An 18,328-nucleotide genomic window follows, 5' to 3' on the forward strand; every position below is an offset into this window, starting at 1 on the left:
GCTAATACATGAGGCAGAGCCATTATGCCTGATGTTTCAAATTACCTGACTTCACTGTACATAATATGGCTGAAGCAATGTTGACACCCCTTCTAATTAGTGACTTCATATATTCCAGCCACACTCTTTGCTATCAAGTGTAGACAATCAGTTATATAACATATAATTTTGCTTCCAACTTTGTGTAAACAGTTTAAAGAAAGACTGTCCTAGCATAACTGTGTCCCTGTTCACAAAGCAAGGTACATACATAGTTTGTTGAGTTTGATGTGAAGCAATTCCAGTGGTCTGAAAGACCTGACACAATTCCCATTAGGTACTTTTGGGAAGTATTAAAATGTTTATTCTGAACTAACATCAGTGCATGAACTTACAACATGACTGACTGAATGAGCACACATGCTCACAGACTCACTCTAAAATCTTGTTAAAAGCCTACACAAAAGAGTGAAGCATGTTATAGTCTTAATGCCTATGGGATTGGAATAGGATGTCCAACTGCCTGATGATCTGGTGTCCACATACTTTTGGCAGTACGGTGTATTAAATGCTTCTTTTCCCTCACTGTCTTTGTCATTTACTGTAAAAAGTCTAAAACATACCATCAACTTGTAAGCATATTACAGTAATTTAGGCAATTAAAAATACAGCACTTTTACATTAAGGGTACAATATTTATAAACACTGCCAGTCAGTTTTAGTCACTCTGCACACTTCTTAATAAGAAAAAGAATAAAAATGCCCTAGTGAACAAAGAGTTTAGTCTCACTGTCTTTGAAACTTGTATCTCTTTATCTTGCATGCAATGCATTATTAATTTAAAACAGCCATATAACATTTTATAACACAGTATGTCAGCTTAATACATTACATACACAGAATACAAATGTAATTATATTCCCTTAATGGTTCATCTGTAAATGTGACACTTTTTCAGTGGAAGTAAATAGCCTGAGGCACAGATTTACCATTTACTCATTTTAAAGTCATTTTGTGTTACACAGACTTTGGAGTCATCGGTTTCTGTGACCATCGATTTGCATGTGTGATTTAGGGGATGTTAAATCCCAGGCTTTTGCAGATTGTAGCAAGATGATGTGAATTGCTAATCAAATTCAATTAAAGTGAATTAACCTTTTACTAATTAACATGTTTGGAATATCTACATGTAAAACAATATCTCTCAATTACATAATTTATTAATATGCACTGTACTAAAAAAAGTAGTTCAAAAAATAGTAGATCATAAACTATAAAGGATTAATTGAGTGCCTGCTATGATCATAATGACTATAAGGTTAAAACAATCATTGTTTTATCTTTTTTCTTAATCTATTGTATAATAATAATAATAATAATAATAATAATAAAAGTAATACCAATAGTGTTTATTTTATTATATTATCATCATCATTATCATTATTGTTTTGTTATTGTTATTGTTTTTGTTATTATTATTGTTATTGTTGTTATTATAATTGTTATTATTATTGTTATTAATATTATTGTTATTATTATTGTTGCTATTATTAATACTATTATTATTATTGCTGTCATTATTATTATTATTGTTATTGATGTTATTGTTATTATTATTATTATTTTTGTTGTTGTTATTATTGTTATTATTATGATTATTATTATTGTTGTTATTATTATTATTATTATTATTATTATAGGGTGATTGAATGGCACAGCAGTTTATTACTCTAGCCCACCGCCTCTGAAATCCGATTCAAACCTCAGTTGTACAATGGCTGGGCGTACACAGACATGATTGGTTATGTCTTGCACCCAGTGTTTCCCAGTGACACCAAACCCACTGTAACCCTTGCCAGATTTTAGATTTTATTTTTACTTTATACTTCAAGCATTAACAATACTTTGATCCAAATATACTTACAGGTAAGCCATCATGAAATCAGTTTTAAGGGCTTTGCACATGGGCCCAAACGTGACAGATTGGAAATAGTGTAAGAACCCTTAAACCCTCCGATCACTATGTGCCTTTACCTCTTTGCTAGCCAACATCCATGGTGACTGCAGGCTTTTTTTGGTCAGACAATTTTAATGCAAGCATGAGCAATTTCCTGACAGTAATCCAAACCACGTCATGTTCTAAATAACATTTATTACTGCCAGTTATAGTGCTATTTAGTATTCTAGTGTGCAGTATGTTTCTACTTTAATATGTCTACATTTTTCACAAACAAACCTTTAAATAGATGTCTTTTAACAAGTTTTTTTAAAGTCCGTCATAAGAAATCTTTTTATTCCTATTCCACACCAAATGTTAATGAGAAAATGTTCTTTGGTATAGGTTAATCCATTCATTGGCTTAAAAGGATACGCGCCCAGTCCTGGGAGAACAGTGTTTCTAGCAGTCTCACCTGATCAGGATGAAGTGTTTATTGGAAACATATGCCTGGTCACAATACCATATACATATACACTGATCAGCCATAACATTAAAACCACCTTCTTGTTTCTTCACACATTGTCCATTTTATCAGCTCCACTTACCATATTGAAGCACTTTGTAGTTCTACAATTACTGACTGTAGTCTATCGTTTTCTCTTCATGCTTTGTTAGCCCCCTTTCATGCTGTTCTTTAATGGTCAGGACCACTACAGAGTAGGTATTATTTGGGTGGTGGATCATTCTCAGCACTGCAGTGACACTGACATGATGCTGGTGTGTTAGTGTGTGTTGTGCTGATATGAGTGGATAAGACACATTAATGCTGATGGAGTTTTTAAACACCTCACTGTCACTGCTGGACTGATAATAGTCCACCAACCAGAAATATATCCAGCCAATAGCGCCCCGTGGGCAGCGTCCTGTGACCACTGATGAAGGTCTAGGAGATGAAACTCAAACAGCAGCAATAGATGAGCGATCGTCAAGGTGGACCAACTAGATAGGAGTGTCTAATATAGTGGACAGTGATTGGACACGGTGTTTAAAAACTCCATCAGCTGTGCTGTGTCTGATCCACTTATACCAGCACAGCACACACTGCAGTGCTGAGAATGATCCACCACCCAAATAATACCTGCTCTGTAGTGGTCCTGTGGGGGTCCTGACCACTGAAGAACAGCATGAAAGGGGGCTAACAAAGCATGCAGAAAAACAGATGGACTACAGTCAGTAACTGTGCTTTTATATGATAAGTGGAGCTGATAAAATGGACAGTGAGTGTAGAAACAAGGAGTTGGTTTTTATGTTATGGCTGATTGGTGTATTGTTCAGGGCTGTGTGTTTGGCTACCCTCTCATTTCCCTCACTTATAAGAATGACTTGGGAACAGAGTCCCAGCCAGCATGGACATCTATTAAATTATCTGTTTAATCATCATATCCTGCTAGGTGCAACACAGTTTGATACTGACCACCACACTGATTTCTCCTTAATTAGGTTGTGAAACCTCTGCCACTAGTCAATTGCAATTTATGCAAAAGAGTCCTAGAATGAAATTGGTATTCTGCAATGATTGTCCACTCAGCTATGTGGGAAGTGAACAGATTCTCAATTATTAAGCCTGTAAACACGCTGGCACACTGCCAGTATCATAGATATCAGTAAAGTGATTTTATTGCTGTACAGAGAAAGGTGAGGACTGCAATAGAGGAATTCATGCAATATTAACTCTCTTCCTCTCTCTCTCTCTCTCTCTCTCTGTTTCTCTCTCTCTTTCTGTCTGTGTGTCTTGACTCTAGGTATTTCATTGAGCAAAGCAACGATGATGAGAGCTATTTTGACATTGAGCCTATCAGCGGAGTAATTAGAACAACGAGACTTCTGGATCGAGAGGACATATCCTGGCACAACATCACTGTCATGGCAACAGAGGAAGGTGGGTACCACATGTGATTTCAATTGGACAGGCAGCTAAATAAATAGCAAGAAGCCATGGTGTTCTATAAGAAGAGGTTTCTTCAAAAAATGTTCTGCACTTTTTAAACTCTATTTATTAAGAATTTCAAAAACAAATTACATCACTTTTCTACATGGTCACCTTCCAATGTTTTTTTGTTTTTTTTTGTCGTACCTACTTTTTAATGCCATCAGCAAAAAATGGTTTTGGTTGAGCGCATAGCCACTGATGCACCGCGGCTTTCACATTATCATCACATGAAAATCTTCTTCCCCTTAAAGCTTCTTTAAACGGTCCAAAAAAGGTGGAAATTAGATGGAGCTAAATCCGGACTATAAACTCTCTCTCAGTCTCTTTTTTTTTTTTTTTTTTCCTTTTTCTCCCCCTTTAGCGCAGCCAATTGTTCAATTTGCATCGTGCTTCCTCTCTGTCTATGCCGAACTCTGCCCTGACCGAGGAGATCGAAGCTAACCCATATCTGGGCAGCAGCCAGATGCATCTTTGCCACCCACACATTGATGAGTTTGGCGCCACCCAGCGTTGCATGCGGAGAGACACACCCTAAGGGCACTGTTCCTCATCCCTGTGCAGGCGCCTCTAATCAGCCAGCAGAGGTCGTAATCGCATTCTGACAGAGAGAGACCCACATCCGGTTCTTTGTCCCACCCCCCAATTGAGCAACCGGCCAATCGTTGCTCATACAGCCGCCCAGCTTTGAACCGATGAAGCAGAGCTGGATTCGATACGGTGTATCTGGAATCCAGCTCTGGTTGCAGCATGTCTTTTTACCGCTGCGCCACCTGAGCGGCCTCTCTCAGTCTCTTAGACACGACCTATTACTACTCCTCCCGCCCTCACAGTTTCCAACAAAAATATAAAAATGCGGAAACTTTTTGAAGATCCCTCGTACATTGTATGATATAATGCTGTTAAATCCTTATTTCTTTATTGGTTAGATGTTTTAACTAAAGGGAAAAAGAACATGGCTTTAACACTGTGAAAACAGTATAAACTATTACATATTCTATAAAGCATTGTTGATTTGTCATTATCATAAGCCAGTTTACAGGGAGGTGTTTGCAGGTTGGTCCAGTAGTTTAAAAAACAACAATAATGACACTTAACAGTAACTGTAATGGTCAGATGTAATATCGTTGCTTTTAGATAATACCCTTCTCCAGTCAATACATAGCTCCAAGCTTAAGCAGTAAATGCCCCACTTGTAATCATCTAGCTATTAAACTAAATACTGTATGACTGTCAAAACTTGTAAGGCAGTGTACTCACCCTATTATAGGGCTTTATATGGCCCTGGAGCCCATGTTATAGTGCTTCTGCCTTTGTAGTATTCTATGTATAGAGACTTACATCTGCCTAGGGTGGCAGGCAGATATCGGCAATGGAAAATCTCTCTAAGAAAGCAGTTACAAATAAGGCTTCTAAAGAGTTTGTAGACTGCTATTTTTGGTTATGTTGTCTGTGTTTTAGTGTGAATTGATGTTTTTAAGCATTAAGTAACAAGGAAAGAGGCAATTGTTGGTGAGGGAATCACTGAAGCTGTGGCAATAGTCTACATATAACTGTTTTAACATTATGACCACCTTCCTAATATTGTGTTGGTCTCCCTTTTGCTGCCAAAACCGCCCTGACCCATCGAGGTATGGAGTCTGACACCTTTCAATCAGTATCAGCATTAACTTCTTCAGCAATTTGAGCTACAGTAGCTCGTCTGTTGGATCGGACCACACGAGCCAGCCTTCGCTCCCCACGTGCATCAATAAGCCCTGGCCACCCATGACCCTGTCGCCAGTTTACCACTGTTCCTTTCTAGGACCACTTTTGATAGATACTGATCACTGCAGACCAGGAACACCCCACAAGAGCTGCAGTTTTGGAGATGTTCTAACCTAGTAGTCTAGCCATCACAATTTGGCCCTCGTCAAACTCGCTCAAATCCTTACGCTTGCCCATTTTTCCTGCTTCTAACACATCAACTTTGAGGATAAAATGTTCACTTGCTGCCATGATGAAGAGCATGTGTTCGTAATGTTGTGCCTGGTTGGCGTGTATGTGTTGCTTACCAGTGTAAGTAATTTGTTGACCTTAAATGTTAATAAGTATGACAAAATAGAAATAGGCAGTTAACTCTTTATTAGCTAAACAAAATAACAGTGACTTAAATCAAGTTTACACTGTGTGCTTTTAGTGGTCTTATAAGATCTTTAACTTTAATAAGATTATTAAACTACACTGCTCACAAAAATTAGGAATGAATATGAAGCGATAAAAAAAGAAGCATTTGATTTTTATTTATTAAACAAGAACATCAGAAAAGCAAACGATAAGTCAAGAAAGTTGTTCGATTATGCAAATGAGATGCAAACTCAATTATCGTGATTGAGTAGCAAATGACATATTGGTGGCGGTGAACAGAAGCATGTCAAACTAAACGAGAGTGCCACACATTGACTGTTCAGTAGGGTGTATGGTCACCCAAGACTGCCAAAACACACTGACAGCGATGGGGGCATGGACAGGATCAGATTGTCCAGCAGTTCTTGTGGGATCCTCTGCCAATTAATCCAGGGCAACTTCCAGCTCAAGAAGTGTTGTGGGAGGCATCGGACGGTTTGCCAGACATCTACCCAGTGCATCCCAAGCATGTTCAATGGGATTCAGGTCTGGAGAACGTGAAGGCCAGTCCTTCTTTTTTTATCGCTTCATATTCATTTTGAAATATCCCCTAATTTTTGTGAGCAGTATATTTCAATATCAATGCCCAATGTTAGATTATACAGTAATATTTTTAAAAAGATACCTATGAACACACTATTATGTCATGTCATCATTTACAAAACCTTTTTAGCAGTCTTTGGTCTTAGCAGTAGTAAATTGTTTTTGTTCTCAGCAAAAAAAATAAAATAATTATTATTATATATATAATATATATATATATATAAAAGTCAATTACTAAACAGCTTTAGGGAAGGCAACTAGAAATGGTCGATTGTACCCAGCTAGCCCTAGCAGTGGCAGTTTTCCTATTGACATTCATAATATATTGTCACAGTTCTTTGACATTGTGTTAAAGCAATATTTTAGTGTTAATGTATTTGTGCCATGTGAGCAAACCCAATTAAAATGTATTGCTGCAAACACTTCAAACTTCTACCTCAATAGAAGCAATAGACGATAGAAGAAGACAACAAATAATGATAAAAATGAAACAGGCTTGTTATGTTAGTAAGAGATGGTTACTTTGGGAGAGCATTAGATTAAATTGAAATGTGGAAAGTGAGTATGATTAAATTAGAGTACAATTTGCGAGTTGCTATTCTGAATAAGGCTTGGTCAAGAAGGCTGTAAAGGTTTGATAAGGGAATGGTAAGCAGACCACCAGACATGACCTAGGGGAATGTGTGAGTTTAAAAAAGAGAAAAAGGTTATATAGATTGGAAGGACAAGGTCATTGAGGGATTTGTAGGTAAGCAGAAGGATTTTGAAGTTGATGTGGTATTTTATAGGAAGCCAGGGGAGGTTTGGGAGGATAAGTTGTAAAGGGTAGAAGTATTCAGCTGGTTGAATTTCCTCTCTTTTGGGAACTAAAACAGAAACCCTTTAATTTACATCTGTTTTATTATGACATAGTGATTTACTTTGACTAAAAACCAGACATGATTTGAGGCATGAAACCGCTGTGACCACTGAATACTATTTTACACTCTTTTTTTATGTGAAGTCTGAAAACAAATTTGTGAAAGAATGTTTGATTTTGTGCATCAGTATTTGCCTGACAAGTTACTGCCAGTAAATTAACACCATTTTCAGGTCAACTCCCAAAAAAAGATGCCACAAATCACAGTCTATCCTCATGGCTGATATGAGTCGATCGGCACCGCTCTTCAGCTGTAGATCTTATCTAAGCAATTACCTTCTTCCCCAGCCTTCACCCACTACTAATGATTCACTAATAGCATAGTCTACTCTGGTAATGATATTCCGCTGTCGGGCAGTAAAAAAACCACTAGCACAGAATTGCTGCGTCTGGAATTGAAAAATTTGAAGTGCACATGTTCATTATGTCTGCTGGCAAATGCCATCCATATGGTTTGGGGGTTAAAGTGGGCAAAAATGAGTTTGTAACTTCAATTGGCATGGTGTTCTTAGTCGCTGTGGGAATGATGGGTGGCTGATTTAAAGACTTTATTTACAATAATATTTTTGCAAAGCGTATACAGGTGTGTGTAACAATGTACCTGCACACATTAAATATGCCTAATTATATTATTTATTGCATAAACTATTATTTGTTTTTGTGACATATGACATGCAGAAAGTACTAAATGACACAAGTACTAAATGACATTTCTTTTTTTTTTTGAGAAATACAGTTCAAACTATCATTAGTGCTCATTTGTTTTACATGAGCTGTTGTTACATTCCGATAAATTAGCTTAGTGCTGAGTCTATGCCTTTTGCTAGGCTGAACTGTAACTCCTTTAAGCAGTTTCCGGGTTTGTTGTCTTCAAAAATAAATACAGTGGTGCCTTGTAACTTAACGTCCCCTAAACTCAAAATGAAATTTGTACCCTTAAACTCAACGTTTTCCTTAAACTCAACATGTTCAGTTTGTTTTTATTATTATTATTATTATTATTATTATTATTATTATTATTATTATTATTAATTGTTTAATTTCAAATTAACAATGAACAGTCACTTTCTTCAGTGTTTGATTTCAGTGGTGAAATGTCATCATAGACAGCATAAAAACACTAAACCTCTCTTAATTATTACTGCTCATAAGCTCTCTCCACTAATGAAATTCCTCGCTCGTTGTTTTGTGAATGTGTCTTTACTGAATGGAATACGGTATTCCAAGATCAAGCATCTCCACAATTAAGAAGCATAAGAAAACAATAAAGAAGTAAAGGTAAAGTGCATATTTTATTTGTATTCTTTTCTTTCACAATTATTTTAGTGTATAAGTGTCAAAAACAACCTCATTATTTTACATTAGACTAAAATATATGCAGTTCCTCGGGACCATGGAACGCATTAACAGCTTTCCCATACACCCTTATGAAAAAAAAAAAAAAAACTTAAAACTCAACTCCCAGAACCAATTGACCTTGAGTTTCAAGGTACCACTGTAAATGAATTAATTATTTACAACTCCATCCCAGACAGTGACAAAAAAAAAATAAAAAAAAATGAATGGACATAGGGAGGATACAGCAAGAACATACAACACCAAATAAATGAATCCAAGAAAGAATAAGTAAATAAATAATTAAATTATTTATTAATTAAACTTATAAAATAGTAAATACTTATTAAATACATAAAAAGACAAAACTTTTCTGCTTTTTTTCTAATTTCAGTTTTGAACTCTAATTGTCAGCATTTAGAAACTCAGATTTTATTGTAAGCACAGTTTTCCACACTGTTAATTACCCACCTTGTAGTATGTTCAGTAGAGTACTTGGCATCAACATTCTATTGCTCCTATTTGAGCCTTGCTTTGGGCTATTACCTTTTTGATTTCTGTTAATTGGATTTATTGGTTGTTTTTACGTTTCCCCTTGGTTAAGTTTGGCACTTGGGTCCAAATCCATTATCTCCTGAACAACAGGTTTACATCTGCTGCCTCAGAGGTAACCACGCTTGTAACAGTTTAGGGTCTTTCATGGCTTCTCTATTGTGTTCTAATCATGAAGCTATTCAGATAAACTTGCTTTTGTTGATTGCTTCTAAATTCATTGCCCTACTTCATAGCCTTATTTTCCAGCTCGTGAATAATTTAACATATATTTTAAAGAATTTTCTGATAGTGAAATTTAGCCAATATGTTTGCTTTGCAGTATTAAAATTCACTAAGGTAAAAAGGTAAACTCATATACAAATGTGTAGCCATGACAATGCTATGTGTCCTAACAATTAATTCTAGATAGCATAACAGGGTCTGTAACTGTTATGACAGCTGTAGTTATATATACATATAGCACATACATATATATACATATATACTGTATATATTTTTAGCAATGACAAGCTTCAGTGATATCACAATTAATGGCAGCTATTAATGGCAGATACTTGAACAGTATCTGTAATTATTTTATCAACACTAATATTATGTTACCATATTGTAACAATCATTAAAAAAATGTGAGTGATATAAACTCTCATAATAACATGTGACATTTGGCATGAGACATTTAAGACACGCTCACGTCAGTGTTATGACAAAGTGTTTAAGTAAAGTGTTTCTTTGACATTAAATTTAACTCAATAAAGTTTTTATGACAGCAGGTGCCTTTTGAAATAAGCTCTCATTAATGTTTATGTGGGTTAATGTTCACTCTCATATCATGCATGGCTTATGTATGTGTCATACATCCCTGTAAAGTAAAGTGTCAGTGCCTTTTAAATTTTACTAATATCATTCACACACTGTCACCACCGCTTTATCCTGGTCATGGTCATGGAGGGTCTTAATTCATTTGATGAAACGTAGGAAACACGTCGTGGACAGGTCGCCAGTCCATCTCAGGGCAGAAGCACACACACACACACACACACACATACCATGCAAAGTTCATATGGAAAGGACCCTGTCCGCCAGACTGGGGAAATGAACCCCAGGCCCTTCTTGCTGTGAGGCAACAGCACTATCTATTTCGCCTCTGTGCCATCGTGCATTTATTTATTTATTTTTATTCAAAACAAAGAGCAGCCCAGTTATTATCAATTTTCAGTTTAAAGCATGGCAAATAAATTGCACTTAGTCTAATATAGAGTTTTAAAATCAACTAGGGGCAGTTGTAGCCTAGCGGTTAGGGACTGTTAATCAAAAGGTTGCTGGTTCAAGCCCCACCACGGTCAGGTTGCCACTGTTTGGCCCTTGAACAAGGCCCTTAACCATAAATTGCTTAGATAATATACTGTCTCAGTACTGTAAGTTGCTTTGAATAAAAGTGTAAATGCTAAATGCTAAAAATGTAAACGTATGGATAAATGTTACATCTGAGTTAGCAAAATAAAACACATTTAAGCAATATATTAATTCTTATCCCTACTACTGAGAGGGTGACTTGCAAAAACTCTAATTTCTTAACATTTGGTATACTTATTGGAGCATAAAATATGATGTGTGGTCAAAAATTTGTTTATTTCTGACCGTGCATGTGTTGGACATCACATTCCAAACTCATAAACAACAAAGTTGCCCCAAACAGCTATAACAACCTTCAATCGTCTGGAAAGGCTTTTTTACTAAATTTTGGAGTGTGTCTCGGGGTATTTGGGTCCATTCAGTCAAAACAATATTTGTGAGGCCAGTCTTGTGATGTTGGCCAAATAAGCCTGGCTTGTAATCGATCATTCCAGAAATGTTTATTGTGGTTCAGTATATACAATTCTGTCTGCATATGCCACCTCCGCAGATGATACATCAGCAAACAGGCATTTATTATGTTATAGACCACGCTGTTGACTAACAGCATCTGCTATAATATAATAATAATCATAATAGTACAATATTTGTATGCAGGGTAAAACAGAGGTGGAGGTACAGGCAGAACATTTTTCTTAGACAAATGGCTGCACCATTCAGCAAACCTGCCAAAAAGAAGTATTGTATCGTTCTACACTGTCGCTGCCAGATTCTTTAGTTAAAACTGAAAGAAAGGGACATAATAGTGAGCAGTTCACAAAACAAGGAAACGGAATGCTTAAAATATTATTCCTGCATAATCTTTTTAAAATACTTAACAAAGACAAGCCAAACAAGAGAGAAAATGATAGGTATACAAGAATCAAAAATGAAAATCTGCAATTAGGAAAGGGGGGATGCAAAAAAACACAGTGTTTATTTGATGTGACAACTTATTCATCATAAACCTGACATAAGCATGTCATAAAACTGTCAGACATGTTTGGTTAAATATATCAATGCCATTTTACCAAAATCAGGTATAACAGCTGACACATGTCATAATATGTAATATCATAACAGTGTCTTAGCATGTAACATGAGCTTTAATGACACCACATATTATGACATCTACCAGAACAATTACTGATTGTGTTAACATTAATGTTATAACATCTGACAAACTATAATGACCAATGACATATTATCACATATTATGACAGCTACCAGAAAATTCACAAGTAAATATATGTATGTGGATAAAATTTATTTATTGAATTGTTAGTTGAATTTTGTTTGAACGATTTAATCTATGGAATGCAAATTTTCACCCGATTATCTATCAGTATGACAGGGTTATGGCTTACACACAATTCTATGCAGAAATCTATGCAGAAGAGTCAGCCAATGTGTCTTTTTGTATAATTGCTTATGCAATCTCAACCTGCAGCCCAACACACTTGATGAGGGGCTCATACTGCATCAACCTAATCTAACAATGGCTCAAGATTAGTATGCCTCATTGTGATCAATAGAAAAAAGAAGGTTGGCTGCTTATACATCCATGTGTAGGATATAATCTTCTGGTTCTGGTTAAACTGGATGCCTCAGAGTGCCTAGGTGGTGCAGCGGGATATTCCGCTAGCACACCAGCGCCGAGATTCTGAACTCCTCGGTTCGAAACTTGGCGTTGTCACCAGTCAGCTGGGTGCCATCTGGCGGGCATAATTGCCAGTGCCTGCAGCAGATAATTGGCCACCATATCTGCCAGGTGGAAGGGTGGGTCTTCATACGCTGTGTAGGGACAGTGATTGGCGAAAGAGGCACGTGTGCAGAATGCAGGGGCGAGAAGAGGAGGGCTGTGCACGTGTCGGAAATTACAAACTGACTGCGCTAAATTGGGAGGAAAAATGGGGCGAAAATACATTTAAAAAAAAACTGGATGAGAGCTTAATACTTTTCAGTTGTTGATGTGTAAATAATATTCCAATTAAATAAAGAAAAATTTAATATTTAAGTAAAAATAACAATTATATAAATGTATTCCATGTTAACTTATATACGTTAATAATCACAGGACATAATTTAGTTTTTTATAGCATTCATAATTAGTTATTCATAGTTATTTAATAAAGCATCTCTATTAAAATTAACAAAATGGGCTTATAGGCTTTCTGTGAAGATCATAACAAGCAGAAAATATTTCAAAGGAAAAACTTCCAAGACCATAATTGGCACTTCAGTTTTGATCTCTGTAAGTTGTTGAGTGAAATCATCCATGTCCAACAAATAAGAGGAAAGTGTTCTGCCATCTACAGTGTTGTAACACCCGGAAAATGTGAAATAGGCTCTATAAGATTGGCACAACATGAAGTCATGAAAGATGTTCTGTGGATTTATGTATTCTGGGAAGAACATTCATTTAATGAATTGCAGGAAATTATTTTTTAATATTTTCATGTCTTCGATTTGGAAATGTTTTTTTTTTACAAAATATATCAGTTTCACTTGTAAATAAATGAAGTGGGATTAGTTTCAGGTTTATGTAATACAGTAGAGAGCTTTTGTTTCATTTTAAATCAATACTTCTTTGCATTAAAACTACTTCATGTTAAAATAGATATACGTAGACTAGTAAAAATACGCTAGCACACCAGAGCTGGGATCTCAAATACATTGTATTGAATCTCAGCTCTGCCATCCGGCTGGGCTGGGCGGCTATATGAACAATGTTTGGCTGTTGTTCATCCAAGGAGGGAGCCGGATAGGAACCTTATAACTGAGAGGACTAATGCTGGTCAGGGTGTGTCTCTCTGAGCACAGGGCTGATCGCATATGAACTCACCTCGTGCAGGTGAAAAGATGCAGTCGGCTACTGCTCACGTGTCGGACGGGGTGTGTGTCAGTTCGCTCTCCTCAATCAGGGCGGGGTCAACACCAGTAGAGAGGAAGTATAACACAATTGGGTAAAAATTGGACATGCTAAAATTGGGAGAAAAAGGGGAGAAAATGCATTTTTAAAAAAGTGTTAGAATGAAAGGAGTCGGACCCAAGATGCAGAGTTAAAGTTGCTTTTTGCAACTTAAATAAAAAATTAAAAACTTAAATAAAAACACAATATAATTAAAAAACCCAAACGAGAAACAAAAGAGAATCGGAGAAGTTCCGATCTGGCGTTGACTCACTGGAACCTAGGAAACGACAGAAATGAAAAACAGCAAATTAAAGGTGCGAGCCTCAAACCGAGGTTGCTGGCTCCGTAGCGTGCGAGCCTACCACTACTCTAACCAGTAGTTACACACAAACAGAGCAGGAACACAGATAAGGCGCGCCTAAGGAAAGTCAAATTATACGCTCAGGGCAGATTCGAACCCGGATCGCCTGGACTCAAGGTGAGCGCTCTAAGCGCTTTACTAATCCAGCACTAGAGAATGTCCTGGCTTTAGCGGTAATAAAGCTGCCTACAAAGACAGCTTAGAATTAGCCGTTAGCCGCCTGCTAACACTACAGGACGGAAAACAGCGCTTTCACCAACAAAAGCAGCACGTGGGCTGCGTGACAATCGCACCAACTGTCCCTATGGAAAAATAAAAGCCCTGACTACCTCAGCCTTGCGACTTACTCACCCGACCGTCCTTGTAACGCCCGGGGTACCGTCTTTGCCCTAAAAAACAGTGCAATGTTAACACAACCAATGCCAACCAAAAAAAACAAAAGGTGCGACAACCTGCAGGCAGACTGATGCTGCTTAAATAGAGCAGGCTCAGCTGCAGGCTGTCAGCACTAATTAGTAGGTACTTAAGGGTTGGTTACTGGTGTTCTGTAACGCCGACGACGCTGGGAAGCAGACCTTCGTTCACCAGACGTCACCGGAACCCTAACAACAAGTGCAGAAGATCAGCTTTATAATGTTTAATAGTGTGAATCCAGGAATTATTGACTAAGTTAACAGTGCAGGTTAAATCACATGAAGTAAGAAAAATAATAAGCACAAAACAATAAACAGGTATAGGGCAAAAGCAGGACATAGGGACCATAAAACAGACAAAACAGTAAAGAACCTTAAATAAGAAAAAAAAAAAGCCAGGAAGAAAAGCCAGGATGAAAATTAGGACAGCACATAGGAGAAAAAACAATTGCACAAAGCACCTAAGGGGAAATAATTACATACATTACAATGTTCATAGTTTTACTATCTACTTCTGGGATCCTCTATTACTACCTCATATGCACATACTCTCATTTGCACACTTATACTGTACATACACCGATCAGCCATAACATTAAAACCACCTCCTGATTTCTACAAACATTGTCCATTTTATCATCTACACTTACCATATAGAAGCACTTTGTACCTCTACAATTACTGACTGTAGTCCATCTATTTCTCTGCATACCTTTTTAGCCGGCTTTCACCCTGTTCTTCTATTGTCAGGACCACCACAGGACCACCACAGAGCAGGTATTATTTAGGTGGTGGATGATTCTCAGCACTGCAGTGACACTGACATGGTGGTGGTGTGTTAGTGTGTGTTGTGCTGGTATGAGTGGTCAGACACAGCAGCGCTGCTGGAGTTTTTAAATACCGTGTCCACTCACTGTCCACTCTATTAGACACTCCTACCTAGTTGGTCCACCTTGTAGATGTAGTCAGAGATGATCGCTCATCTACTGCTGCTGTTTGAGTTGGTCATCTTTTAGACCTTCACCAGTGGTCACAGGACGTTAAATATATATATATATATATATATATATATATATATATATATATATATATATATATATATATATATATATATATACAGTGTATCACAAAAGTGAGTACACCCCTCACATTTCTGCAGATATGTTCTTTTCATGGGACAACACTGACAAAATGACACTTTGACACAATGAAAAGTAGTCTGTGTGCAGCTTATATAACAGTGTAAATTTATTCTTCCCTCAAAATAACTCAATATACAGCCATTAATGTCTAAACCACCGGCAACAAAAGTGAGTACACCCCTAAGAGACTACACCCCTAAATGTCCAAATTGAGCACTGCTTGTCATTTTCCCTCCAAAATGTCATGTGACTCGTTAGTGTTACTAGGTCTCAGGTGTGCATAGGGAGCAGGTGTGTTCAATTTAGTAGTACAGCTCTCACACTCTCTCATACTGGTCACTGAAAGTTCCAACATGGCACCTCATGGCAAAGAACTCTCTGAGGATCTTAAAAGACGAATTGTTGCGCTACATGAAGATGGCCAAGGCTACAAGAAGATTGCCAACACCCTAAAACTGAGCTGCAGCACAGTGGCCAAGATCATCCAGCGTTTTAAAAAAGCAGGGTCCACTCAGAACAGACCTCGCGTTGGTCGTCCAAAGAAGCTGAGTGCACGTGCTCAGCGTCACATCCAACTGCTGTCTTTGAAAGATAGGCGCAGGAGTGCTGTCAGCATTGCTGCAGAGATTGAAAAGGTGGGGGGTCAGCCTGTCAGTGCTCAGACCATACGCCGCACACTACATCAAATTGGTCTGCATGGCTGTCACCCCAGAAGGAAGCCTCTTCTGAAGTCTCTACACAAGAAAGCCCGCAAACAGTTTGCTGAAGACATGTCAACAAAGGACATGGATTACTGGAACCATGTCCTATGGTCTGATGAGACCAAGATTAATTTGTTTGGTTCAGATGGTCTCAAGCATGTGTGGCGGCAATCAGGTGAGGAGTACAAAGATAAGTGTGTCATGCCTACAGTCAAGCATGGTGGTGCGAATGCCATGGTCTGGGGCTGCATGAGTGCAGCAGGTGTTGGGGAGTTACATTTCATTGAGGGACACATGAACTCCAATATGTACTGTGAAATACTGAAGCAGAGCATGATCCCCTCCCTCCGGAAACTGGGTCGCAGGGCAGTGTTCCAGCATGATAATGACCCCAAACACACCTCTAAGACGACCACTGCTTTATTGAAGAGGCTGAGGGTAAAGGTGATGGACTGGCCAAGCATGTCTCCAGACCTAAACCCAATAGAACATCTTTGGGGCATCCTCAAGCGAAAGGTGGAGGAGCGCAAAGTCTCGAATATCCGCCAGCTCCGTGATGTCGTCATGGAGGAGTGGAAAAGCATTCCAGTGGCAACCTGTGAAGCTCTGGTAAACTCCATGCCCAGGAGAGTTAAGGCAGTTCTGGGAAATAATGGTGGCCACACAAAATATTGACACTTCAGGAACTTTCACTAAGGGGTGTACTCACTTTTGTTGCCGGTGGTTTAGACATTAATGGCTGTATATTGAGTTATTTTGAGGGAAGAATAAATTTACACTGTTATATAAGCTGCACACAGACTACTTTTCATTGTGTCAAAGTGTCATTTTGTCAGTGTTGTCCCATGAAAAGATATACTTAAATATCTGCAGAAATGTGAGGGGTGTACTCACTTTTGTGATACACTGTATATATATATATACATATATATATATATTATTAATATTTTTTTTATTTCCTAAGTAGAGCACACTGAATCTCGTTGTACTTGTACAATGACAATAAAGGTATTTGCATTTATATCCGTATTACATTTGCAGTATGTGTGTGAAACATAACTGAATATCCATTCATACTTCCACAAGGCTATGAGGCTATAATGTAGTTCCCTTTATATTAAATGTATAGTCCATATGGCTAAAAATTATGTGGACACTCCTTCTTATTAAAGTTTTCAGGAGTTTGAGATAAATGGGGTAAACTGGAACCAAAGTGGAAATATAGTATACATGTATTTATATATATTTTGAAAAATTAGCACTTCAGCATTTTAACCTCAAAGACAATATAGCCATTTTAAAGAATCTAAAAGTCAGCAAATGCTGGAGTTATTACCGAGACCACAGCAGAATATGTGTGTGGGTGGTGCACAGCTTCAGAGTATTATTTCCATCTTACACTTAGGACGGTCTTCTGTGAGCCTGATAAGGAAAAATCAATGAAGGAAGCTAGATGAATAAATAAATAAAGAACAGATGAATGAAGCATTATAGATTGGGATTTTTTTTTTCCAGTCAGACATTAAAGACTCAATGACTCATTGTCCAGAGTTGTATTGTGCATTATTCTTAACGACTTTTACTCATGTTACCACAGATCATTTTAGACTGAATTTTCTGATATTATTAACAGGTAATCCTAGTCTCGTGAGTCATGTTGCTGTCACAGTACAGGTTCTGGATGTTAACGATAATTCACCAGAAATCAACACAGAGGAAGAAATCATCATCTGTGAAAGCACAAGAGCAGGACAGGTAAGACTCAATAAAGTCTTTAATATATGCACACACATGTACACGTAGCACGCGTGTTTGCATACTAAGTTCACAACTGTGATTAAATGTTGCATGCAAGTCAGAGTAGTATTGGGTTTTTCACAGTTTGTGCACAATGTTGTTTTCAAATGTTTTGAAATGAGTTCAAATGATTGTTGGCATACTGTGTGTATTCATCATTACCTTAAAAAATGTTGATTAGATTT

The 18,328-nt window shown here is 37.5% G+C and overlaps 1 protein-coding gene across 5 annotated transcripts in view; it reads left to right on the forward strand.

Annotated features, from left to right (window-relative positions):
• LOC134321844 (cadherin-18) overlaps positions 1–18,328 on the forward strand; it is a 169,603-nt gene that overhangs the window by 107,264 nt on the left and 44,011 nt on the right. For 4 of the 5 annotated variants that reach the window (XM_063003681.1, XM_063003682.1, XM_063003683.1 and 1 more), the window contains 2 exons: positions 3,721–3,857; positions 17,980–18,101. In XM_063003681.1, coding sequence (XP_062859751.1) covers positions 3,721–3,857; positions 17,980–18,101 — 259 coding nt within the window. Of the gene's footprint in view, positions 1–3,720; positions 3,862–17,979; positions 18,102–18,328 lie in introns of all 5 variants that reach the window. The other variant, XM_063003684.1, reaches the window with a different exon arrangement.

This window comes from Trichomycterus rosablanca, chromosome 10 (genome assembly GCF_030014385.1).
Source record: "Trichomycterus rosablanca isolate fTriRos1 chromosome 10, fTriRos1.hap1, whole genome shotgun sequence".
NCBI lineage: Eukaryota > Metazoa > Chordata > Actinopteri > Siluriformes > Trichomycteridae > Trichomycterus > Trichomycterus rosablanca.